Source organism: Eschrichtius robustus, chromosome 14 (assembly GCF_028021215.1).
Source record: "Eschrichtius robustus isolate mEscRob2 chromosome 14, mEscRob2.pri, whole genome shotgun sequence".
NCBI lineage: Eukaryota > Metazoa > Chordata > Mammalia > Artiodactyla > Eschrichtiidae > Eschrichtius > Eschrichtius robustus.
In genome coordinates this window covers 9,095,802-9,121,381 of record NC_090837.1, presented here as the reverse complement: position 1 = coordinate 9,121,381, position 25,580 = coordinate 9,095,802, and the positions used below count along the sequence as shown (strand labels likewise).

The following is a 25,580-nucleotide window of genomic DNA, read 5'->3' as shown; positions in this document are numbered from 1 at the left end:
CTCATCTTTGCAAGTCTTTGGCACTGCATGACCTCTCTGAGCACCCAAATCAGAGGTGGGGAAAAGACCTGCTTAGCTAGGTGGACCTTCAAGAAAATTAAGATTTGAGGCAAAGAAATCTGGGGCCTAGAATTTTTTATTCCCCACTTGGCAGAACCGTCTGAAAGTCTGAAACACTTCTGTATGACATGGCTGCAGTGGCCGTGCCTGAATCTCCATCACTAACCCTCCACCCTCACCCCACCGTCTAATGGGAACATATAGTATTTTCTCGAATTTTCCTAAACATTATGCAAAACGGCTCTTCTTTCCAAACAGATTGCCTCCCCTAAACCCTTCCAATATATAAGTTCTGGAGGTGTCACTAGATTAGTGTACTTCAGTTTCTTAATATATATACTACAGAATAATGATATATGACCCGATACTTTCTTCCAGGTTTTTCTTTAAAGGAACAGTGGCGTTATTTAAAACAATAGCTTTTAAAAGATATGGTTAAAGCAGGGGAGAAAACAGCCCACCCGTAATTCTCGGTATTTTAACTTAGGTCCCGCGTCTGGGGAATCCTCCTAAGTCCTTGAAGCTAGGCAGTGAAGTAAAAAAGCGACTACAACTCCCAAGAGAAATTGTGTCCACATCCTCTGCGCACGCTCGACCTCTGTGGCTGCGTAGGGCACCGAGCCGAAGAGGCGGGGCTTGGGCCTAAGCAGCGGGCCGTGGGCGGGGCTAGAGGCGTGGCCACAAAGGGGGCGGTGCTGCCGGCGAGGCCCGGAACACGCTAGCGGAGTGGAAGATGGCGGCGGCAGTGGTGGCTGCAGCCGGGACCCCAGTCGGGCTGAGGCGGAGGAGCCGCCGGTTCTGACCTCGCTCTGGCTTCAGTGCGCGCGGCGGAGCGTGTGCGAGGCCCCGCGCGTCGGACAGGGGCGGCGGCGACTGCGCGCCGCCTTGAGGAGCGTCCCGGCGGCGGCGCGGCTGCGGCTGAGGAGAGAGCCGGCTCCGGGCCTCCGCGTCCTTCTGCTCCCCGGGCCCCCCGCCTCCTCGGGGGGGCGGCGGCGGCGATGTTCTCGGTCCTCTCGTACGGGAGACTGGTGGCCCGCGCCGTGCTCGGCGGCCTCTCGCAGACCGACCCCAGGGCCGGCGGCGGCGGCGGCGGCGGCGGCGACTACGGGCTCGTGACGGCCGGCTGCGGCTTCGGCAAGGACTTCCGTAAGGGCCTCCTTAAGAAGGGCGCGTGCTACGGGGACGATGCGTGCTTCGTAGCCCGGCACCGCTCGGCAGACGTGCTCGGTGAGTGCCCGGCCAGGTCCCCCCTTCCCAGCCCGGGATCCGCCTCCTGGGGACTCCCCTGCTCGGGGCTTTCCTCGCTCCTTTGGGCGGTAAGAGGAGCCCGAGAGCCAGTAGTAGCTCATTTGTACGGAGCGCTTACTATGTGCCAGGCGCCTTGCCAAGCGATCCAAGGTGCGTTTTCCGCTTGAACAACCCCCATTTTAGAGATGAGGGAATTGAGGCGCAGAGCGGGCGAGCCACACGCTCAAGGTCACACAGCCTGAGAATGTGACCAGTTTGAGTCCGGAACCGCACTGTTAGTCAGTCACTTGGTAGTGCCAGCCCCGGACGATCTCGTCCCCTCCCCCGGCGACACCTGCAGGCTCCGAACCTCGCTCTGGCTCCCTCCCTCTCTCCTCTCTCCTCCCTCTGCGTGGCCCGGGGATCCCTGCTTCTTCACGCTCCTGACGCCACAGCCCGGCCGCGGGCAGCGGGATCCCGAGCCGACTAGCTGTCGTGAGCCCCACACAGCCCAGCCGCATTCTTTCGTCGTCTCGATCGAGACCAGATCTACATCCTTTTGGAAGTCTCGCAGCGGAGGCCGCTGGCCTGGTGAAAAATCACTCGCAGTGCATTCTTCCAAACTGATCTTGCCCACTTGAGGTCACTTGGGGTGGAAGAGAGTCTCCTTGACCCAAAATAGAATGGTCAAACCCTCTTCTAGACTGCGGCCAAGAAAGCCTTGAGAATTGGTTAAAGCCTTTAAAGGCCACAGGTGCTTCCAACGGCCCATTCCAGTTACACCTTAGGGGTTGGGAGTCTAGAGTTAGAGCTTGCAGATATGGCTAAATATAATTCACAAGCGATCAGAAACTTTACCATATTGTATGTCTTTGGAGGCAGTGCGTATGCCACAGAATCCTATGCCGTTAAATCTCTTTTAATAAATAAAGCACTTCCTTTGTAATTGAAGGACATGTTGTCATTGAACTTAGGTTCAAATGTCGCTTTGGTTTCACTTCTCAGGTGAGATTATTTTGATTACTTTAAATTTCATATTCTGGGGCTTCCCTGGTGGCGCAGTGGTTGAGAGTCTGTCTGCCAATGCAGGGGACACGGGTTCGAGCCCTGGTCTGGGAAGATCCCACATGCCGCGGAGCAGCTGGGCCCGTGAGCCACAACTGCTGAGCCTGCGCGTCTGGAGCCTGTGCTCCGCAACAAGAGAGGCCGCGATAGTGAGAGGCCCGCGCACCGCGATGAAGAGTGGCCCCCGCTCGCCACAACTAGGGAGGGCCCTCGCGCAGAAACGAAGACCCAACACAGCCAAAAATAAATAATAAAAATTAAATTTCATATTCTGAGGCAAAGTTAGGCATTGGAACAAATGGTCCTGTAACTTTATGACCATAATTATTTTTTTAATTTGGTCTTAGAATAACTGCCTATTATCTTTGCTTCTACTCATGTACTGTTTGTGAACATAGAACTAGAAAAGTGGTTATCAGTTTAATTCATGAAAGTCTCCATTACCTGGGTTGAAAAAAATCAGTTAGTGTTTAGGCAACACTTAAGACTCCTCAGAATGGAACTTGCAATTTTTTAAAAAAAATTTTTATTGGAGTATAGTTGATTGACAGTGTTGCGTTAGTGTCTGCTCTGCAGCAAAGTGAATCAGTTATGTATATACCCATTCTTTTTTAGATTCTTTTCCCATATAGGTCATTACAGAGTATTGAGTAAAGTTCCCTGTGGGAACTTGCAAATTGAAGTCCTACAAATCCACTCTAAAGTCAGCTTGACCCTGACTCGGTATCTTTTTTAAAGGTCTGTCAGTGGCTGTCTTTTTCCATTACAGTTGAGGCACTTCACAATTAGAAGCTTGTGACCTGTGCTGCTTTTTCAAGTTGCACTTATAGTGCAGCAGGATAGGGGATATTGAGCCACTAAGATTCCCCCTTACAAATCTGCTGTGTGCTGGCTTATGTGAAAGATTTGTGATTTGATTTATGATTTGGGGGATATTTTGATGTGTCAAATTCCTAGGCTGAAGCTTGATTTAAAATTTTTTGAAGGCTACCTGCTTAATGGAGTGGGGTATTCATAAGGAAAATTTTGGTCAAACCCATTCTGAAAAAAGTATAAACATACCATCCTGGCAGAAACCTGGCCTGGTTTGGTGCTCAGCTTTGCCACTCTGTGATCTGTGGTTTTGGATAAGAGTCTCTCAGCTCATTTTCCTCATCTAGACTAGAGGATGAAGGGAGTGGACTACCTGACCCTCAAGAACTTCCAACCATCATATCATATTTTCTTTTTGTTTTGAAAAGACAGCACCCTTTGTTATTTTGCATCTCATATAATGGGCATTACTTCCTGTCTTATTTACATGGGCACCATCAGTAGATTTGTTCTGTTTTAAATCTGTCGCTAACCACCAGTGGTTCTTAACTTTCCTTGGTTCACAGCCTCTTGGTTTACTGCCCAAGGGCTCGCTTGCCCCAAAAATGTGCAGAGAGACAAAAGTTTGCGTAGGCCCTTGGGGACTTCATTGACCCCGTGAAGTCCATCCATGTGCCACCTAGACGTCCATGAATGGGTACCAGATTAAAAACCACAGCTCTGTACCCCTCTGGAAAGGAATGTTGCTAGGCATAACCAAACAGATGGTTGCTTATGTGGTCTGTGGCCATATTTGACAAAGAGCCGTTTTAAGAGAGAGAGTTGCATGCAAATCAGGGAGCACAGGTTCTCTAGCTAGGACTGTCCTGTTTTGGAGGAGTTCTTCCAGAAAGCCTTCTTGGGAGCCACCTGATACAACTTCTGAGTTGGCCTCATTTGATCTTTGGTTTCCACAGTCCAGTCCGTATGATGGTGACTTCTATTTTATTGACACCATCCCATCACAGGCAGGTCTGATTATCTCTTGCTGTGAAAGAGGTGATGAGTCTCAGTGAGTTTTTAATACTGCTTTTTACTCTGGAAGTTGGAGTTGTAAACTGAATTTCATTAAAGGGCTATGTTGAGGGAGTTCCCTGGTGGCCTAGTGGTTAAGATTTGGTGCTGTCACTGCCGTGACCTGGGTTCGATCCCTGGTCGGGGAACTGCGATCCCACAGGCTGCGCGGAGGGGCCCAAAAAAAAAAAGGCTATGTCGAATGATAATGTTATGTTGAACCTCAGTGCTTTGAACCTTCTAGTTCTGTAGATAATTCATTTTCTTTGGGTTGACACTGTGTTTATTGCTAAGTTATCTGTGCAACTCACTGTGGTCATCTAGGACTCTTTGTTTGGAATGAAAACTGTTTATTTCTTTTGTATTAGAAAGAGAAAGCTGTTTTATTTCTTTAATTTAGAATTGATCTGTTGTATTAGTCATGCAGTGACTAAAAGTACTTGGTGCTTTACAACATTTTTGTAGAGTCCCACTGGATTTCTTTTAGGAAAAACCAACTATGGTGGGTGTGGTGAGACATAAGAACTACTCCTATCCCCTGGAAAACTGGCAAAGGTGCTTTCTCTTTATTAGGTCCAACAGGAGTAAACCAGTACCAGCAGGAGCTATGTGCACTTTTCTTTTTCCTTCTTCCCTGTGACTAATATTGAGTTCTCTTATTACTCTATATGGCATGGTTGCTTAAGTACGTAAAAATATGAGAACTGCCTAGCGTGTAACTGCTGGGCCTCCCACAGCCCTAAGCCACTTAACAATAGAATCAAAGACTATTGAGAGTTGTAAGACTTAGAAACCTTGCAATCCAATTCTTTCATTTTACTGAAGACAAAACAGAGGGTCAAATGACTCTGCTAAGGTTACTCCACTAGTTAAGGGCAGAATTAGGACTAGCACCAAGATTCTCCGTTCCAGTCCTCTTTCCGTTACACCACTGGTTAAGTTTACTTGACAAGATAGGTGAATTCAAAACCCATCTGTCTTCTGGTACTGTTAAAGCGTTCTAGTAATGCTTTTCTTGCTTAAGGGTATGGGGATGTGTGTGTGTGTACAACTTCTTTATTCACTCTATGACTCATTAAAGTGCAAAAAAACTCCTCTGCATACTAAACCACAGTTTATTGGAAAAAAGACAGCATAGTGTATGCCATGTAAGTTCTGACTTATGAATACTGACTTGTAAAGTAATTCTTTTAAAACTGCACAATGTTTATTTAAGCTTGATTAACTTGAAACCTTAAAAATAAATGAAAAATTCTAGCCTTTAGATATAATTTTGATTGTGGCCAGGAATTTGAAGTGTTTTTGTGAGTAATACAGTCTTAAAAGTAGTTGTCTTGGGAATTCCCTGGCGGTCTAGTGTTTAAGACTCCGCGCTTCCACTGCTGGGGGCACAGGTTCAATCCCTGGTCGGGGAACTAAGATCCTGCAATCCACGAGGCACGGCCAAAAGAAAAAGTAGTTGTCTTAAGGTATGAGGATTACACAAACAATATAAAGATCAAAATTTTATTTAGGAAGTGAATTGATTAGGTAGAATTTGATGTTTTCCAATAGTCATGGTAATTTTAATGTATTTGGTAGAACCTCTATATCTGAAAGTGAGTTGTCCTTTTAATAAAGTGCTAGTCACCTTGGGAGAGTGTGTGTACGCGCTAATTTCAACCTTTCAAGAAGCCCTCTTTCGAATTTTCCTCTTCTAGATTTCAAGCTGTGTCAGGAAACTAGTCTCATTATTATATAGTCATAATTTTCTGAAAGTCAAAATTCAGTCTGATCCTCCTGTTGACAGCAGACATAACCCTGACTGAATTTTTTTCACCTGCCATAACATTTACCTTTTAAAGTGAAAAATTCAGTAGCACAACATTCACAAGGTTGTGCAGCCACCACCACTAACTAGTTCCAGAACGTATTCATCACCCCAAAAGAAAACCCCTACCTATTAGCAGTCACTTCCCAGTTCCCCTCCCTCAATCCCTGGCAACAGAAAGTAGATTCTGACTCTACAGATTGCCTATTCTGGACATTTCATATAAATGGAGTCATATAATATGCGGTCTTTTGTGTCTGGCTTTTTTCACTTAGCATAAGATTTTCAAGATTTACCCACATTGTAGCATGTATCAGTACTTCATTCCTTTTTATGGCTGAATAATATTCCATTGTATGGATATACCACGTTAAAAAAATTCATCTATTAATGGACATTGGGTTGTTTCCACTTTTTTGGCTGTTGTGAATAGTGCTGCTGTGACACATTTATGTATAGGCTTTTTTGTGAACATATATATTCTCTTGGGTATATACCTAGAAATGGAATCGTTGGGTCATATTGTAACTTTGCAACTTTATGAGCAATATAGTTGTTTTTTATATATTTTATATCATTCATATATAATGATTATATATCATTAATATAATTATTTAATAGAGGGGGAAATCTTTTTTAAATGTCAGCAATCAGGTATGTAAGTTCTGAGATCAATCAGTACTTTAAATATGCTGGATTTCATAATAATCTGTGTGCTTTCAAGAGAAAATTGTGGAATGTTAAGGAAGTGTGAGAGTTGTGGCTTCAGTAAAAGAGCCTTCTAGGATTCAGAAACATCAGGGTTTAAGAAGCTACTGACAAAAAAATAGCCACTGACTAGTTGTCCTCTGACTTTTCTGAGTATTCTGTCATTCTGTAATGAATAGATTACAGGGTTGATGGATAGAGGAATTTTGCTGTTTGTTTCTTAAACTCCTGCTCCCCAATATTTTTCTCATTTTGCTATATATTGTACTTTTCATAAGGTTCTTATAAGGCACATTATTTTTAAAGTCATTTTCTCATTTGTTATACCGTTAGAACTACTTTTCCTTTGTTCAGTCTTTAATCTAGAAATTCTTGAGCTTAGTTTTAAATTTTCCTGACTTCCAGCTTCTCTCTCAATTTGTTAATAATCTCCTTAAAGGAATATGGATAAATCTTGTTTTTATAGAGCAAGTAATTGCATTTTAAAAGCATGACTGTTTATACTTTTTTAGAAAATATACTTTTGTTAAAAGATTTTAAATTGTAGCAGAAGGTAAGATGTAGATGTTAACTGGTTGTGCTGTGGGGTTTTTTTTGGGGGGGGCAGGGTGTTGAGGGAGTTGGGGGAACCTGGATTGGAGGAGGCTGTTCCTGAACTTTAGCACTGCTTTCTGAAACTGGGCAATACATAACCTGAATGGTTGCAACAGTATCCAAATGGAGTTTGTACTTGTGTGTGACTCAAGAAGTACTACACCAGGTCAGAGTATTTGACCTACAACCATGTCCTTTGAATAAACGCCTATGTCGGTTTGAATAAACGCTTATGTCAAGTTCAAACTAAATGTCAAATTCATTTTATATAGGTCCCCGTGCCTTTTAGAGAGGCCTTACCTGGGGCTTTAGGTTCAGAATTTTCAGGGAAATGCTTTGGAAAGGTAAGTTGACAGTTTCTTTCTAAAGAAATTTTACCTTTCTAGTCAGTTGAAAAATGGTGTGCCTTGTGGGTTTGCCTTTCAAAATTAGTGTTAACTTTTGGTCTCATTTTAAGAACTGGTTACCTAGATCCTAATTTTTGTCATTAGTAATAAAGTTCAGTGATCTGTCTTGTTTGAGAGTTGTCAAATATTTTTAAAATCTCAGTTTTCTATCTCTCTGAGGTCTAAAATCATTTGTTTCCTGTTATTAAACAATTCACACAGTTTACAGAATTGCATCATAAATCAAAACTTTTTTGCAAAAGCTGACCAACTGCAGGAGGCATTGGGCTGATAACACACACTTACTCATTTAAACTTGAGTTGACAAGTGGCACGGATCTTTCAGTTTAAAATTTTAAAGAAAAGATGATAAATACTTTTGAATGGGATCCCAAACAGGATTTTGGGTGGATGGGGTGGGGGTGAGGGAGCAGAACCTTTTCTTTAAAGAGTGGAAAATACTTCACTCTGTTTTCTGCTAAACATTTATTCAATATCTGACACAAAATATGGTTCAACTTACCAGTGTTTTATACATATACAGTGCTTTAGATTTTACTCTTTTTTTTTTTTTTGGCTGCGTTGGGTCTTTGTTGCTGTGCGCGGGCTTTTCTCTAGTTGCAGAGAGCGGGGTCTACTCTTCGTTACCGTGTGCGGGCTTCTCATTGCGGTGCCTTCTCTTGTTGTGGAGCGTGGGCTCTAGGCATGCGGGCTTTAGTAGTTGTGGCTCTTGGGCTTAGTTGCTCCGTGGCATGTGGAATCTTCCGGGATCAGGGCTCGAACCTGTGTCCCCTGCATTGGCAGGCGGATTCTTAACCACTGCGCCACCAGGGAAGTCCCTAGATTTTACAGTGTATTTTTATGTTTTACCTTATTTAATCTTTTAACTGTGAAATAGTTGCTCTTATTTCTGCTTAACCTGCATCTGTTTCCTCATCTATAAGGCTGACTCATCAGTAAGGTTAGTATCAAAGCTGGGACTTGAACCTAAGTTTTCTCTTGCGCATCTAGTGCTTTTAAATAAATGGTTTTGTTTTGCGCTTATAAAAGTAATACATGTTCACAAAAGCACGGTATAAAATACCTGTAACTCATAACTCAATTATAGTCAGTATGGTTTCCTCTAGCCTTTGTGTATATACAATTGTATGTATACATATTAGTAAATAAGGTTGGGTTAGTGTGTATTCTGCTCTGTAATGTTATTGTTATGTAATGTAGCTTGAGCATACTTCCATAATAAGCATAGCTATCATATTTTACTGCGTATATAGTCCATGAAGTCCTCTATTTTTAGTTATTTAGATTATTTCCAATTTTCTGTTATAAGTAACACTAGAGTGAATACCTCTACATGTAAGTATTTCCTTAGGATAAACTCCTTGAAGAGGAGTTCCTGAGTCAAAGGCTGTGAACTTTTGAAAGGTTTCTGATTTAAATATTAGTGTAGCTCCCTCCAGAAAGGTTATACTAATTTATACCTTTCCATTTGCTATGAAATTACTCTCATCAGTAAGCTTATTGTTGATCTTGAGTCTGTCACATTTAACAATTTATAAGTTTACTAGGTTCTTAAACAGTTGTTTTTGAGGTAAGTTTGTACCTGGTGAATAGTTCTAGAACGGATTGAATTGTTGGTATGAATCCCAAGGGCTACAAAATGACTGCAAAAATTTTGCCAGAGACTGCAAAAGTGACTTACTACAAAGAGTGCTTTCTGTTGAGGGACCGAGTACTATTTTGACTCAAGCCAGTTCCAACACATTTTTGCACTGATTTTTCTTTTACTCATTTCTTTTTACTCATTCCCTCATGAAGAGGGAACTTCTTTCTTTTTGTACTACTGTGACTGTACATTTTGATCTTTCAAGGATGCCATCTCCAGTAGGTTTTTTGACTTATCAAAATTTGTGCTGTCATTTGAGGTAGATGCAAAAGGTTAGCTGTGCTGAATGAAGCCAACAAAAAGTGCTTCTGTTTTCACATCAATGTTTGGATAGCAGTTTTGAATAAGAAAATAGATTTGAGCTATTTACATTAGAGCTGGAAAACTGTTCCTGGCCTCTAGTTTGAATACTAATTGGTAATATGGTCATCAGTGTTTCTATGAAATGAGAAAGTCTAAACAGAGGTGTCATTTATGCATGTATTGTTTTTAAAAATTCACTTCTCTTGGTTCTTGAGCTGCAACGTTGATCTTATTTTCTTGTGCATGTACCCTGAATTCACTGAACAATCAATGGTCTTTGGTGTGTTTTGTGAATACATTCTGTACATACATATTAAATAATTTACAGATCGTCTGAATTCAGTGAAGCCAATTAATCTATAACTATCTTTTATTCTTTCATCAGAATTTCAAATTGAAAAATGGTTGGCCTGCCTTTTTGTCAGTGTCCTAAAGGAAAAAAAAACTTTTCCAATATTCTAGTCTGGTGGTTAAAACTGAAGTAAAAGGACATGGGGCAGTGTTTTTACCCTCTGGATCATTATCAAAACTTCTCTGAAAACATACATGAGGTGGTGTACGAAGGGGAAAGGATAAATTGAGAAGCCTGAAATGGAGCCTTTGTTTCAAAACTAGTTCATGCAGTAAATGTAATATTGTATATGAAAAGTAAAATATAGCTGTATCTGTTAGCTTTTATTTTATAAAGAGTTTCTAAAACAGGCTCCCTTTTCTTGCAATGTGACTTAGAATCCCAGAATCTTAGATCTTAGAAAAAGGAACTCTCAAGAGAATTTGTCCTCCTGCCCTTTCTTTCACAGATGAGAAAACTAAAGTTTAGAGAAGTTATTTGGCCAGTGTCCTACAGCCAGTTAGTGGCAAAGAAAGCTGGGAGCTGTGTCATCTCCAAGACTCCTTTTCAAGGCTCTTTCCATCCAGCCTTATTTTAACAGTCTGTGAGAAGAGGGCACAACACCTTGTGCAACTCTAGGATGAGATAATGGTTCATTCTCTCTCTCTCTCTTTCTTTTTTTAATTTTTATTGGGGTATAGTTGATTTACAATGTTATGTTAGTTTCAGGTATACAGCAAAGTGAATCAGTTATACATATATCCACTATTTGTTTAGATTCCTTTCCCATATAGGCCATTACAGAGTATTGAGTAGAGTTCCCTGTGCTATGCAGTAGGTTCCTACTAGTTATCTATTTTATATATAGTAGTGTATATATGTCAATCCCAATCTCCCAATTTATCCCACCCCCCCCCCCCCCCGCCCTTATCCCCAGTGGGTTCATTCTCTTTTTGTAGTTCTCAGATGAAAGTTGGTTTATCAGAATGTTGGTATTCTAACTTATCAGTACAGTCAACTGAATTCATTGTTTACTGGTTGTTTCCTGTTAGTCCTTGACAGGTGCTGGGGAAAAGACCACGAACAAAATAGACTTTAGCCTTGAAGTTTCACAGTCTGGGGGAGAAGGTACACATATGCACAGGAACAGAAACGTTAGATGTTGTGGAAGCATGGAGTCAGGTCCCGAGAGATGGGTGTTTCAATAAACTGAGGCAAGTGAGGAGAAGATTGGCAAGGCTCTCCGGATTGAGGGATCAGCAAATGCACAGAAGACGACTTCCCAAACTACAGCTATTTTGTGGCTAGAGAGTAGTTTGGGCTGGCGGGGTGGGGATGGGAGGATGGTTGAGAATTGATGTTAGAAAACAGGTTAAGACCAAATTGTCAAAGGTCACAGTTGCCATATTGGGTGTTGTTTCATTTTTTGTTTTTGTAGAAGCTATAGGAGATGTTTTTGCTTTTGTTGTTTTGGGTTTAGTTTGGTTTTTTCTGAAGAAGCAGCACATTTAGATGGTACAAAATTGAAAAGGTATTCAAAATTCAAAAGGGTGCATAAAGTCTCCCTCTCACCCATGTCTCCTAGCTGCAAAAGTTCCTCTCCCAAAAGAAACCAATGTTATCAGTTTCTTGTATATTCTTCTAGAGAATGTTCTTGGAAATACAAGTAAATAAGTGTATATACATGGAAGGTATTTGACTAGAAGTGTAATATGGACATAGCAATCTTGTTTAAAAAAAAAAGATAAAAACGGTGTAATGGGAGAACAGGAGGCAAAAGATCAGTTAGGAGGCTACTGAAATAGTCTGAGCTAGAATGGTCTTTAAGGGTACTGGAAAGTAATTGGGTTTCAGGCACATGGCAGACAAAGAATCAACAGGACTTAGTGATAATTGGACGAAGAGGGTGAAGGAGAAAGAGAAATTGGAGTTGATTTTGAGGTTTTGCTTCTAGAAGCTTCTTTAAGGTTTCTAGCCTGGAAGTGTGGGGTGGTTTGGGCTGCCATTAATCAGGTTAGGAAATGCAAGAGAAGAATCAAAACTTTGGGAATTGAAAACAGGGGGTTGCTTGGTAGCAGAGGCATTTCAGAGGTAGAATCATCTGGTTCGTGGCATGCTTGGATCCAGCTGGTCTTTGTTGAGTCCTTAGTGCTCTGACAGTGAGTCTCATTAGAATCACCTGTATAGTTTGGATTTTTATGCTCTGTTACAAGGCCCAGGCCTACCCTGGGCTGGGCATACTGGCTCAGGAAGTAGGGCTTGGGTTCCACAGGTAATCTCAATGTGCAGCAAGAATTGAGAACTGTTGTGCCAGGAACCGGGCTAGCACTCCAGAATGAAAGACGTTACCAGCATGAAAAAGACTCAGCCCTGAAGGGGGTCACATTACGGAGTGGGAGAAAGGAGACAGGAAAGTCATGATACAGGCGCTGCTGTTATTGTAGTGACCTAGGGAGAGGGTTAGGCCCACTAACATTTATGTGTTCGTTGTCGTTATAAGATTTCCCATTTAAAATGAGAAATTTCTAAGTCTGAACCCTGGCACATAGTAGGCAGCAGGCACTTAAGAGGTATTTGTTAAATAAGGTTACTTCAGAGTCACTTCTGGAAAAAGAAAACTTATTTTTTCAAGGTGCAGATGAATCTTTTTTTCTTCATGTATTTTTTTGGAGACAAATACAGATTTGTTCCTTAGTGCTTGAAAATGTTGCTGTTTAAATGTTTAATGGAATATTGAATGGTGGTGGATGTGTGACCAGAAAAGCTGAATGGGCCACTCATATTTTAAACATTATATATGAGTGGGAATTGTCTTTTGATTGTGACCGTAGACCAGTGTTTGTAGAGCTTGCAGCCGACACTGATCAAAGACTTTTTTTCTGATTGCTACAGGGCAGACCGGTCTATATACTGTTATTTGGCCTTTTTTTTTTTTTAATTTATCTTTGGCTGCGTTGGGTCTTCGTTGCTGCGTGCGGGCTTTCTCTAGTTGCAGCGAGCAGAGGCTACTCTTCGTTGCGGTGCAGGGGCTTATTGTGGTGGCTTCTCTTGTTGCGGAGCATGGGCTCTAGGCACACAGGCTTCAGTAGTTGTGGCACGTGGGCTCAGTAGTTGTGGCACACAGGCTTAGTTGCTCCACGGCATGTGGGATCTTCCCGGACCAGGGCTCTAACCTGTGTTCCCTGCATTGGCAGGTGGATTCTTAACCACTGTGCCACCAGGGAAGCCCTGGCCTTAAGAGAGACATAACTCTCATTTATTGCATGTTGGCCGTGAGCTGAGCACTGTGACGAGGCACTCTTTAACACCATTATCCGTGTTCTTCACACCAGCACTGTGATGTTCATGATTTTATTCCCACTTACAGGTGAACATAATGAGTCTCAGAGAGCTACCCAAGACACCCTTAGTACACCTCATCCTAATCCTGGAGCTGGAATTTGAACCCAGATCTGACTCCAAAGCCTTGCCCAGTGTGTGTACACTGCCTTTTAAGTCAGAAATGATCATTTAAAACTTTGTTTTACTGGGTCTTTGCTGGGTCTGAGTACTATTTAGTTATAACTATTCCTAGGCTAATAATTGAGCAAAGCCCCTTAAATAAAGCAAATAAAGGCCTTAGCGAGCCTGTTGAACTAGTCAGTAGGCCACAGGAACTTTGGTGGCCTCAGGCCAGCCCTTTGCTTCTGGGGGACCTCCTAAATACCTTAACTCCTACAGTGCATTGTTTCGCTAATTGCTGGTGAGAGGTTCGTGGCAGGGGTGTGATAGGCATTTACCTAGAGGTGAGGTTTCTCTGCTCTTAGAGCTGTAACTTCCGCCTTTATTACTTATACTTTATCCATATTAGTCAAAATCACAGGGAACTGCCCAAAATGCCTCTCTCTCCTCAGCCTCCTCCTCCCCCACAACTCGGTATTTTCATCCTTCCAGGCTCAAATCAGACACTTCTCCATGAATGCTTTTCTAATTCCTTTAGCTAGATGTAATCTGATCTTCCTTGCACTTGGCTTTAGTGGTACGTGTTTATTTTGTTTTATTATAGCCATTTATCTTAAGCTGCTCCAATTCCCCGCCTCCCCCATCACTACCACTTGATTTTAAGTTCCTCTGGGCGGGAAATCTTTTATTATATGTAAATCCCTTTGGCTCCCTTTCACTACAATGTCTTGCATATAGGAGATGTTCAATAAAATGTGTTGACTAACTTTAATATTGAATGTAAGTGTAAAATGCAATTCTTAATTGAATTCATATAGTTTATCATCTCTCCCATAAAGGCAACATGTACTCATTACTGGAAAAATGGGGAAGTGTGGAAAATAAAAAGAAGAAAAGGACTTCCCTGGTGGCGCAGTGGTTAAGAATACGCCTGCCAATGCAGGGGACTCGGGTTCGAGACCTGGTCCCGGAAGATCCCACGTGCCGCGGAGCAACTAAGCCCGTGGGCCACAACTACTGAGCCTGCGTGCCACAACTACTGAAGCCGGCGCGCCTAGAGCCCATGCTCCGCAACAAGAGAAGCCACCGCAATGAGAAGCCCGCGCACCACAACGAAGAGTAGCTCCCGCTTGCCGCATCTAGAGAAAGCCGGCGCACAGCAACGAAGACCCAACGCAGCCAAATAAATAAATAAATCTTAAAAAAAAAAAAGAAAATTACTTGTTCTGCCCCCTCAAAGGTCATTACTTAGTTGAACAATATATAGGGAAAATATAATTAATTTTCAGAAATTAAGGGTCAGTTCTTGGCAAGCTTTTTTATTTTTTAAATTTATTTATTTTTGGCTGTGTTGGGTCTTCGTTGCTGCACACAGGCTTTCTCTAGTTGCGGTGAGCGGGGGCTACTCTTCTTTGCGGTGTGCGGGCTTCTTATTGCGGTGGCTTCTCGTTGCGGAGCACAGGCTCTAGGCGCGCGGGCTCAGTAGTTGTGGCGCACGGGCTTAGTTGCTCCACGGCATGTGGGATCTTCCCGGACCAGGGATCGAACCCATGTCCCCTGCATTGGCAGGCGGATTCTCAACCACTGCGCCACCAGGGAAGACCTTAATTTGGCAGGCTTATTCAAAAGAATTATGTTCTCACTTTTTTTAAAAAAGCATTTGTGCCAAGGTTGCATGTGACTCGACCTCTCCCAGAAGGGGGTATTTTAGTAAAAAGCAGCTCTTATATTTATAGAGGGGTGGAGAAAGCAGGGGGTAAAATAGTATCCTCTTTGGGGTTAGGTCAGGGTATATGGCTTAATTGTTATAAATATTAGGTTAACCTTTAAGACCGGAATTCTAGATCTAATCTTATAAATAGAAGGAAAAATTTTCTCTTAGCCTACAGGGCCAGTACAAGTAGACACACATCAGATAGCTGGACTTTAATTGCTGTTACTTTCTTACTTAAACGTTAAATTATTAGGCACTGTGTAACATTTTCTAATATCTAGAAACTAACAGAAGCATCAGCTTTAATAGAAGCCCTTAATTCTGTAACACACTAAGGTCCCTGTCTCTATTGTTCATATCTTAAAATAAGTGTGAGCCCCCCAGATGATTTGTCTGTTGCTTCCTCCTGTCTAGAAAGCATTGCTGACAGCATTTAGCATTTGAGGAAGATACTGTTGCAGCTCAGAAAGGAGTGAAGTGACCTTTATCTGTGACTTAACCTTCAACTTTGTAAGATACCCAAGGTCCTCAGCCACAGTTAAGTCAAAACACATCATTCCACATTAAATATTTGGTATTTAAACAGAAGAGCTAGAGGAAGTTAGAGGAAGACCATTTTTCTTTTAAAAAGGTTGACTTTGAGTTTCTTTGCCTTCACACTATCATTTCCTAATCGTCTTCTACTACCCAGAGTAGTCTGGAGATTACCGTGTCTAATTAATGAAGTATTCTGGACAGTGGGTTTAAATGTGTATATGTATGTGTGTGCATTTTAATTTGATTAATTATTAAGTAGTTTCAGGTTAGTAAGCTAGAAAGGAACAGTTATTTTGTTTAGAATTCTAAAACATAAAATAGAACATTTATTCCTGCTTTGAGTCCGTATTTGAGTTTTGTTAACTGTCCTGGACAGTACTATTTCTTGAGCAGGATTTGAGTTTTGCTTGTAAGTGTCCCTTTTTATACATTTTGTCATAGGGTTGAACCTTTCTTCCTTCCATCCTTTCAGCTTTATTGCCTCAGCTTTGAGTTAGCTGTTCTGCTTAGAGATCTTGAGTTCTTTTTTTTTATAAGTTTATTTATTTTATTTATTTATTTTTGGCTGCCTTGTGTCTTTGTTGCTGTGCACGGGCTTTCTCTAGTTGCGGCGAGTGGGGACTACTCTTCATTGCGGTGAGTGGGCTTCTCATTGCGGTGGCTTCTCTTGTTGCGGAGCACGGGCTCTAGGCACGCGGGCTTCAGTAGTTGTGGCTCACGGGCTCTAGAGCGCAGGCTCAGCAGTTGTGGCGCATGGGCTTTGTTGCTCCGTGGCATGTGGGATCTTCCCGGACCAGGGCTCGAACCCGTGTCCCCCGCATCGGCAGGCGGATTCCCAACCACTGCACCACCAGGGAAGCCCAAGATCTTGAGTTCTTGACGTAGACTTGGTATCTGGAGAATTAGAAGATGCAGGTTTCATTGTGACTAATGCATAGTGGTTATTTTGGGGAAACTTCTTGCAAAGGGAATATATCACTTGTTAAAGCAGGAAGAACGTGATAATCTATATAATTTCATCTCTAGAGAACTGAAAGGAGTGTTAGTCAAAGCAAATTGTACTTTTCTGAATAAATCAACTTTTGAATACATTTTTCCAGTAATCCTTCTTTTTGTTCCCTTTAGGATAATTGTTTGCAGAAGCATTTCACAGTCCTGAATCACAGGGGAGTGTTTTTAATGCCCAAATAGTTGAGGCTTCAGAATTGTTGATACAAGTGTGATCTGTTCCATTTGATAGAAATTGAGTTTATCCTCTGATCTCATTTTTCTCTAGTTATAATGCTTCATGTTGTGATGCCCCTAGACAAATAAGGTTGGCTTTGAGACCACTAGACTATAGTATTTGAAGAAGAGCCTTGGCATCTGAAAAGAAGCCGGCTGTAGCACTGCAATAGATACTGCCTAACCAGTTCCTCATCAGATGAGTGCTCGCTGCAGAAAGTGTAAAACCAGATATCCTTATCCCTTGAGTACAGAGGGTCTCCTGCTGCTTTTATTATTCAACTCTTGTGATCCAGCCAGATTCTTACTCAATTTCTCCTCTGGAGTTTCAGTTCACTATCAGGTACCCATCCTAGCAGATAGGAGATGTGTTTCACTGACGGAAAAACAATCCCTGTAGAACTGTCTTACTTCATTAGAGAGAGTATGAGGCTCAATGTAAAATGCCTTGAGATCATCAAAGATGCAAGGAATAAAGCTCTATTACCTTTGGGTACTACTTAGTATTTGAAATTCTGCCAGAGCTATTGGATAAAATCAAATTGCCTATTTTTCTTCCCTGATGCTTATATTAAAATTGAAATTTAGTATTTATTTTTTGGGTATCACTTTCTTCTGGAAAATGTAACTAATTGCATGTCAATCTGAAGATGAGTGTAGTAAGAAGAGTTTAAGAAGAACGGCAGCCTCATGCTGATGGCTGATAATGGATAATGATGGAGAGACTCAGGCTGATGATCGCTTAGTTCAAAATCTTTTTCAATGTGAGCCTTTGCCAGCTACACAGTTAGGTGGCCGAATGCAGTTGGAAGGAGGATTTTTAAGCTTCCACAATTTCAGCTTACTTACCAAATCATTTTTCCTTGAATTTTCTGCTTAGAATAAAGCTATTAAGTAAAATTCTGCGTTAATAACAAGCTAAGTGATTTTTTTTCAAGTACAGCAAAGTTTTGTTTTTATATGATTATAACTAAGGCAAAGACAAAAATGTATTAATTAGAAAAATGAAAATTGTTACTTTTAAGAATTTTCTTCCTATAAAAAGATATATTTAAATGATGGGAGATAACACCAGAATTACTCTTTCTCCTTCTGTCTTAACTCTTTACTTTAGAAAAGCAATCTACAGAAAACTTAGCAAAATATTTTATAAAAATCATAAATATAAATATTTTCTAGTTGGCTATTTCCCACTTCATAAAACTTGACATTTTCAGTTGTAAATGGTACAACTAAAGGAATTTTCTGTGCCCTATAGTCTCTTCTCAGCTTTTTGCTCAGCTGTTTCAGATATGTAACCATTATCTTAATCTAATAATGGTTTTAATTGGATTTTAGGTCAAAGGAAACACTTAAGCTAGACGTGGGCTGACAGAATGTTATTAATGGAGGCATAAGATGATTACAGTGAGTTAAATGAAATAGCTTCTGTATTGGTGCAAACTCTTTATCTTGGCATTCAAAGCCTTTCCAGTTCAGTCCACCTCTTCAACTTCACCTCTCTTCACCGCTAAAGAAATTATATCATTCTGACAAATTGGATTACTTGGCTGTTTCCTAAACTTGATCAGTTATATCTGTGTTTGTAATTTGATGCCTAGAGTAAGATGCAAATCTCGAGTGAGCTATTTGGCCAGGAATTCTCATTCCTAAGATAAGATCCCCCTTAAGTCCTTAAACTTTTTACTCTGTACTCTCTTGAGCATCCAGTCCGTCCTGTGGTGTCAGTACTGGACCTTTGTCAAAGAACTGGCCCTGATTGCCTTCCCCAGTGCAGACTCTTAGTTCCTGACTTCATACAGAACATTTCCACAAAAATGCCCTACCGGTGCCTGAAACTCAGCATACCTGAGACAGAGGTCAGTATCTTCTGAAGGCATTTTCACCCCCTCCTAACTGGGGAATCATCTAATCAATATTCATTCCTGAAATCCAGAAACCTATTGATATAAAATGTATTGATGGAGAGCCATCTTGTCTTTATGTCCTTTGTGTTTCCAGTGGTTGTCTATTCTACTTTTCTCATTACCTCTAACCTAAAATCTTGCAGCTGATGCCTGACCTCTTACCTCTCTGAACCCGTTCTGTCCACTGCTGTCAGGATTATTTTTCTAAAATATAGATTGGATTATATCACTTCTACCCAGAAACCTTGTGACTCTTTATTGTCTAGAGCAGTGCTCTTCAGTAGAAATATACTGTAAACTGTATATGTAATCTTAACTTTTCTAGTAGCCACATTTAAAAAAGTAAAATGAAACAGATGATGTTAATTTCAATTAATATATTTATTTAACCCAGTATATCTAAAATGTATGTTCAACATGAAACTAAGACATTTTACAATCTCGGGGATACTATGTTTTTGGAATCCAGAGTGTATTTTACATTTAACAGCACATCTCAATCCATGCTAGCCACATTTCAAACTGAATAGCCACATGTGGCTAGTGGCTCCTGTATTGGACAGCACAGGTCTATAGCATAAAGCTTAAAGTTCTTGGACTGCAATTTTGGGCACCCCACAGCTTCAGCCCCTGCGCTGCATATTTCAACTTCTCCCCACTCACCCAAGCCCCACCCACACCTAATTTGCCATTCTTTTCCTTTAATTACTCTTCCCTGCCTGAGGAAATCTGACTTACCTTCCAGGGCCAGATCCGAATGCCACTTCCTAGTGAAAGCTTGCTCCATTCTCGCAGTGCCCCGTAAGCATTAACCACTTGCTCTTGACTCTTCTGTAGCAGCATTTGTGAGAGCCGTTTGTCTAGATCCCATGAGTGAGTAGTCTAGCTGCCCACTAGAAGGTGAGCTTCCCGGAGGCAGGATATGTCTCCCTCAGCCTCTGTTTCCTAGTATTCACTGTAGCCTCCATTTGCTCTTAGGGATATTCTTATCCTTTGTTGTTTGATATCTTCAAGATCCGAAGCAATCTCTCCTTTAACAGTTGTTTTCTTTACCTCTGAATGAAATTTCCCTTTATATCTGGATCAGTTCCACTGTTTTAAAAGGTGTTCTCTCTGTGGATTGAAGCTTTTGCTTATGCAAGAGAGGAAATATTCATTTTCTTATAGAAATAACTGCCTAATATGAATTAAACTAGGTTTCAAATGTAGGTTATTCTGGTTTTAGCCTGTTCTAATCCCAAATATAGCTCTTCCTGTTATATAACTTGTTCTTTGTAAGTACATTATGTATGTATACTAAGACTTTTTTCACACAGCTTTATTGAAAAGTTTATATGCTTTTTGAGTTTCTTTTTCCCCCTAAAGAGACTTGGCCAATGGAGTTTTGCCTGTGTTCTTTTTCCCATATAAAAGCAAACAGGTGCCTGAAAGGTTACCTCTATTCTGGGAGAAACCTGATTAATGTTGAAGGGCTGTGCCAAGTCAGACTCTGTAACCTGCTGACAGATTATTTAGTGAGTGCCAGGATCAACTCTCAACATTATCTCAGGTTTTAATGGTTTTCTTATGAAGGGCATTTGTAGATGAAACCAGTTTGTATTTAAAGTTAATTGTGGCTCTTAGATCAGAAACTGGTTAAGAAATTCTTTCCTCAAGCAAACAGTAGTTTGAGAAGAATGAATGATTCATCAGATGGAGTTGCAAGGACTATAATTGCATTCTGTGTTTTAACACAAATTGTTGCATTTAAATCATGGTAAAATCTTATCCCTGGTGACGTAAGAATTCCTCAAAAGAAGTTCCTATTAAACTACCTTAAATTTTTGTAAGAATTTCTAGATATCCTTACAACTGCTTGAAAAGCACCAAAAAATGATACTTCTTCCTGGGAGGGTAGACCTCAGTCATCCCTGATGCTTCTCTTTCCCCCACCCTCAGTGTACCCCATTCAGTGTACCTGTGAGTCCTTTTGTTTCACTGGATCCCAAATCCCTGCACTCTAACTGCACTGCCACCATTTCACAACTGAGCTACTGAGACAGTCTCCTGATTCATTCCCTTTTCTGCTTTTCTCTCCACACAGCAGGCAGAAGGATCTTTTTTCTTATCATTATTACTATTTAAATTTTATATAATGGACAATTTCAAATATACATCAAGGTAGAGGGATGAATGTACCTCTCATTATTCAACTTAAATTATCCATTCATGGCCAGTCCTGTTTCATCTACTCTTTTGTCACCCGCCCCCCCCCCCCCCCAATATTTTGAAAGAAATCGCAGACATCATATCATCTAACCAACTAGTTTGGAATTGCCCTAAAGTGAAATTTTGCCTTGGGACCTCCCTGGCGGTCCAGTGGTTAAGACTCCGAGCTTCCACTGCAGGGGGCATGGGTTCAGTCCCTGGTCTGGGAACTAAGATCCCACATGCTGTGCAGAGTGGCCAAAAAAAAAAAAAAGTGAAATTTTGCCTGTTGGTCACAAAAGGTGAGGAAGGTTGCTTCTCCAGTAGTGGTAAGTTATTTGTCAATCTCTTTACTGTCTTCCAATTCTGTTTCTTCTTATTTTTTCAGGATGTGTTCCATTTCTGCATGATAAGTGCCATCACGAGAAAAATAGTTTAATGTGTTCATTTCATGTTAAGCCAGTTTTTCAGGGATACATATATAAGCACTTTCCTACTTTTGCACCAAATATGCTCTTTGAAGTGTGTGTGAAAGTTGAATGTACAAAAAATGTAAATATAGGTCAATTATACTTAAAAACAAACTCATAGATAAAGAAATCAGGTTTGTGGTTACCAGAGGCAGGAATAAGGGAGGGGGAATTGGATGAAGGCAGTCAAAAGGAACAACTTCCAGTTATAAGATAAATAAGTACTAGGAATGTAATGTACAACATGATAAATGTAATTAACACTGCTGTGTGTTATATATGAAAGTTGTTGAGAGCAAATCCTGAGTTCTCATCACAAGGAAAAAAATTTTTTTCTATTTCTTTAATTTTGTGTCTCCATGAGATGATAGATGTTCACTAAACTTACTGTGGTATCACTTCATGATGTATGTAAGTCAAATCATTATGCTGTACACCTTAAACTTTTATAGTGCTGTAGGTCAATTATATCTCAATAAAACTGGAAGAAAAAAATGTAAATGTGTATGTGGGGAGGATGTTTCATGCTCAGATAGCCTTAAAAATTATAAATTCCCTAATTAATATTTTTATTATAAAATCAATACCTGCTCATTATAAAAATAAAATTTTAGTAATACAGAACAGTATGAAGTAAAAAGCTTAACTCTCCCATTTGTTCACGGATCTTTTATTTTGAAAACAACTATATTTCTTTTTTTTTTTTTTTTTTTTTTTTTTCAACTATATTTCTTATAGGTCATTCCAGAAAGCTTCATTTGTGGTCACTTAAAATTTTAATAATGTATATATCTGACATTTTAGTTTGAATTTTAGTTTAGTTTGAATTTCAAATAAACAACCTCACAGTTTTTGAATTTAGTAGACTGTTGAATTTAGAAATTGATTTTAATGTTGAACAACTAGCTTGGTGTTGCAAGGGATTGAATAGGAGATGGTATGGTGTTGACTTTGATGTCTAATTTTTCTTGAGCACTGGTTTCCTCTCGATAAAGGAGTCTTAGGCAGACTGTGAACTCATCAACAGCTCTTTGGACCCGTGAAAAATCTCTATACCAGTGCTGTTTAATAGAAATATAATGTGAGTCACACATGTCATTTTAAATTTCCTAATATTCACATCAATTAAAAATAAAAAGAAACAGGTCACATTAATTTTAATAATGTATTCTCTTTAGCACATTATATCCAAAATATTAGTTCAACATGTAATTAATATAAAAATTAATGAGCTATTTTACCCTTTTTTTCATACTAACAAGTTTTCAAAAATCCAGTGTGTGTTTTATACTTAGAGCACTTCTCAGTTTGCATCAGCCCCATTTCTAGTGCTCGCTAGCCACGTGTGGTAGTGGCTGTTATACTGGGCAGTGCGGCCCTGTACAGGATAGAGGTTGTCTCAGAGGGAGGAGGAAAGGGGGTGGGATGTATTCTTAATTTTGTTCTCTCTTTCACAGTTATTGACCAATATTTGAAGTTAGAAGTTTGCTGCTTTTGGTATTCTTAATGATGGACAGCTCTGGCTCAGTTGTATTCTCACTAGCATCAGCACTTTTTTAAAAAAATTCATTTTCATTCCTATAAAATACAACAAAGATTAATAACACAAATACTTCTGTACAAAGATGAAAATCCTGCTGAAATCGAACTCTTGGCTGGGAGGCAATGCCACCCTGTGGTAGCTCACGAGTTTATTCGTCAATATATGAAAGATCAGATTCTAAGTAGAGAATGTGGCTTAGGAGTATTAGTGTATAATACATTAAACCTGAGCACTTTTTATTCTGAATTTCAGGGTAAATAGATGTACTAGTATGTAGTAAAATTAGTATTAGGAAAACAGGGGTAAGAAATCCTGAGACATTGGTAAGAATATCCTTTGAATGTAAATTTCTTTTTTAGGAGTCGCAGATGGTGTAGGAGGATGGAGAGACTATGGAGTTGATCCGTCTCAGTTCTCAGGGACTTTAATGCGGACATGTGAACGGTTAGTAAAAGAAGGACGGTTCGTCCCGAGTAATCCCATTGGAATCCTCACCACAAGCTACTGTGAGTTGCTGCAAAATAAAGTACCTTTGCTTGGTAAGTAGATATCCTATGCATTTTCCTCTCTAAAGAAGCCCAGGAGATGGTTAACAACAAAACCAAGAAAATCACTTACCAGCCCAGCTCTTTTTCTGAGGCTCTTCCTATTAAGCAATTTGATGGAGAAGCTGTGGGCAACACCAGAATACATAATACTGCTTGAAATAGATACAACCACTTTGGAAAACAATTTAGAATTACAGAATAAAGTTAAACATGAACAGATAGTATGCCCCAGTAGTTCCACTTCTGGGTCTTTACCCTAGACTAGAGAAACTCATGCACATCTGTGTATCAAAAGATAGGTACAAGAATGTTCATAGTAACATTATTTATAATAGCAGAAAACTGGGAACAACCTAAAAGCCCATTTATAGTAGAAAAACGCATTTTGAAAAGGAACGAGTTAAGGTTGCATGCAGTACTCAGGAACATGTTGTTGAGGAAAAAGAGGACATTGCAGAATATCACCTAACAGTCTGATTCCATATATTTCAAATTCAGAAACATAAACAAGTAAAACTGTATTGTTTAGGGATTCTAAAATACGACAAAAGAAGAAAGAAAAGCAAGTGGTTGTATAATTGGGGTAGTGATTCTCTCCCAGGGAGGAAAAAAGGGGATAGGTCCAGCATGTAAAACTCAGTTGATTACCTGTGAGGAGTTCAGGTTGCAAATTGGCTCCGCAGCTGCTAGCAGTTAACATTTAGTCTGTGTAGATCCCTGTTAATCTTGTATTAGAAAATTTACAAATACCCAGTGTTTGTTTATCTGGTATGCTAATGGAGCATCCTTTGGCTAAGCTTCTACATTTGTTTGTTAAATGGTTTCTTGGGAACTTACCCAAGCCTTCTAAGCAGGCTCTCAGAAAGGGTGTTATTAAGTTTCTGCTAACTGCCAGCATCTTTCTGGTTACTAGAAGGCCTCCCTCCCAATCACCATGCACATTTAAAATCAGCCCTCAATGTTCAACGTTAACGGAGATCTCCGTGTTGTAGAATTTTGCCTTCCATTTAAAACCTTTGTAAGGAGGGGTACTTTTCATCATGCTGCCATCTTCTGTCTTCTCTGTGCTGTGATTAACTAGCTTGTTCTCCTTCTAACTGAAGAGAAATCTTGTCTAGAAGTTTCAACATACTGGTTTGTCTTAATCTGCTGTTTTGGGCATGCAGTCTTGAGCTTGCCTGATACCGTGAAACATCCTAGATTCTATTTCATCTCTGTAAACTTGCCATATGACTTTGGGCAAACCACTTAACCTCTGACCCCTTATTTCATATGTTAACTGGATAAATCTTTTTATGAAAAGCAATGACTTAAAGCTTCTTGCAATATTCAGAAACATGTTGAGGGAAAAGAGAACATTGCAGGGTGCCATCTAACAAAAGGACCTGTAGACAGGGATACCAGGGGCCTGAGTCTTCTGCCAACACCACCCCACCCTGCACCCCATAGTGCATTTACTAAATTACTGTGACTTGGAATACCCTGTTAAAACCTGTAACGACTGTCCTGATTTTGTACTTTGAAAGCTTTGTTTTTTGCTGTATTTCTTCCTTGTTCCTACTTTTTTTCCCCTATTCACCTTCATGTAACTGGGAGAGCTTAATAAAATAAACTTAAGGACATATAAGAGTTTTTCTTACACTGAATATTACAACTACCTCTTTCTCCTAAAAGACACGTTGAAATAATCCTTCGTTACCATGTTTGACACATATACACTTCTCTCTTACCTTACTTATCTACACAGCTCTAAGCTATTTGTAACTAAAACTCAAGCATATTTTGGCAAAGACAGGCTGCTGAGTTTTACTGATCCTCAGCTATAATTGCAAGTAATAATTTTATAAGATTAGGTGATCCTTTTTTAAAAATTTTGCCATTGCTAAAAAGCCTATAACATAATTCCAATATAAAGGGCAAGCTGATAGCTGTGACCACTTATTTCTTGAGAATTTCTAGCTGCTTTTAGATCTGGGTTGGCATCACAGGCTAA

General features: G+C 40.3%; 1 protein-coding gene across 1 annotated transcript in view; it reads left to right on the top strand.

The window, feature by feature from the left end:
- The first annotated feature begins 776 nt into the window (after window positions 1-776).
- Window positions 777-25,580, top strand: part of PPTC7 (protein phosphatase targeting COQ7) — a 36,371-nt gene continuing 11,567 nt past the window's right edge. The window contains exons 1-2 of the mRNA XM_068562832.1: window positions 777-1,287; window positions 23,399-23,578. Of these exons, the coding sequence (XP_068418933.1) occupies window positions 1,059-1,287; window positions 23,399-23,578 (409 nt within the window). The 5' untranslated portion in view covers window positions 777-1,058. The remainder of the gene's footprint in view (window positions 1,288-23,398; window positions 23,579-25,580) is intronic.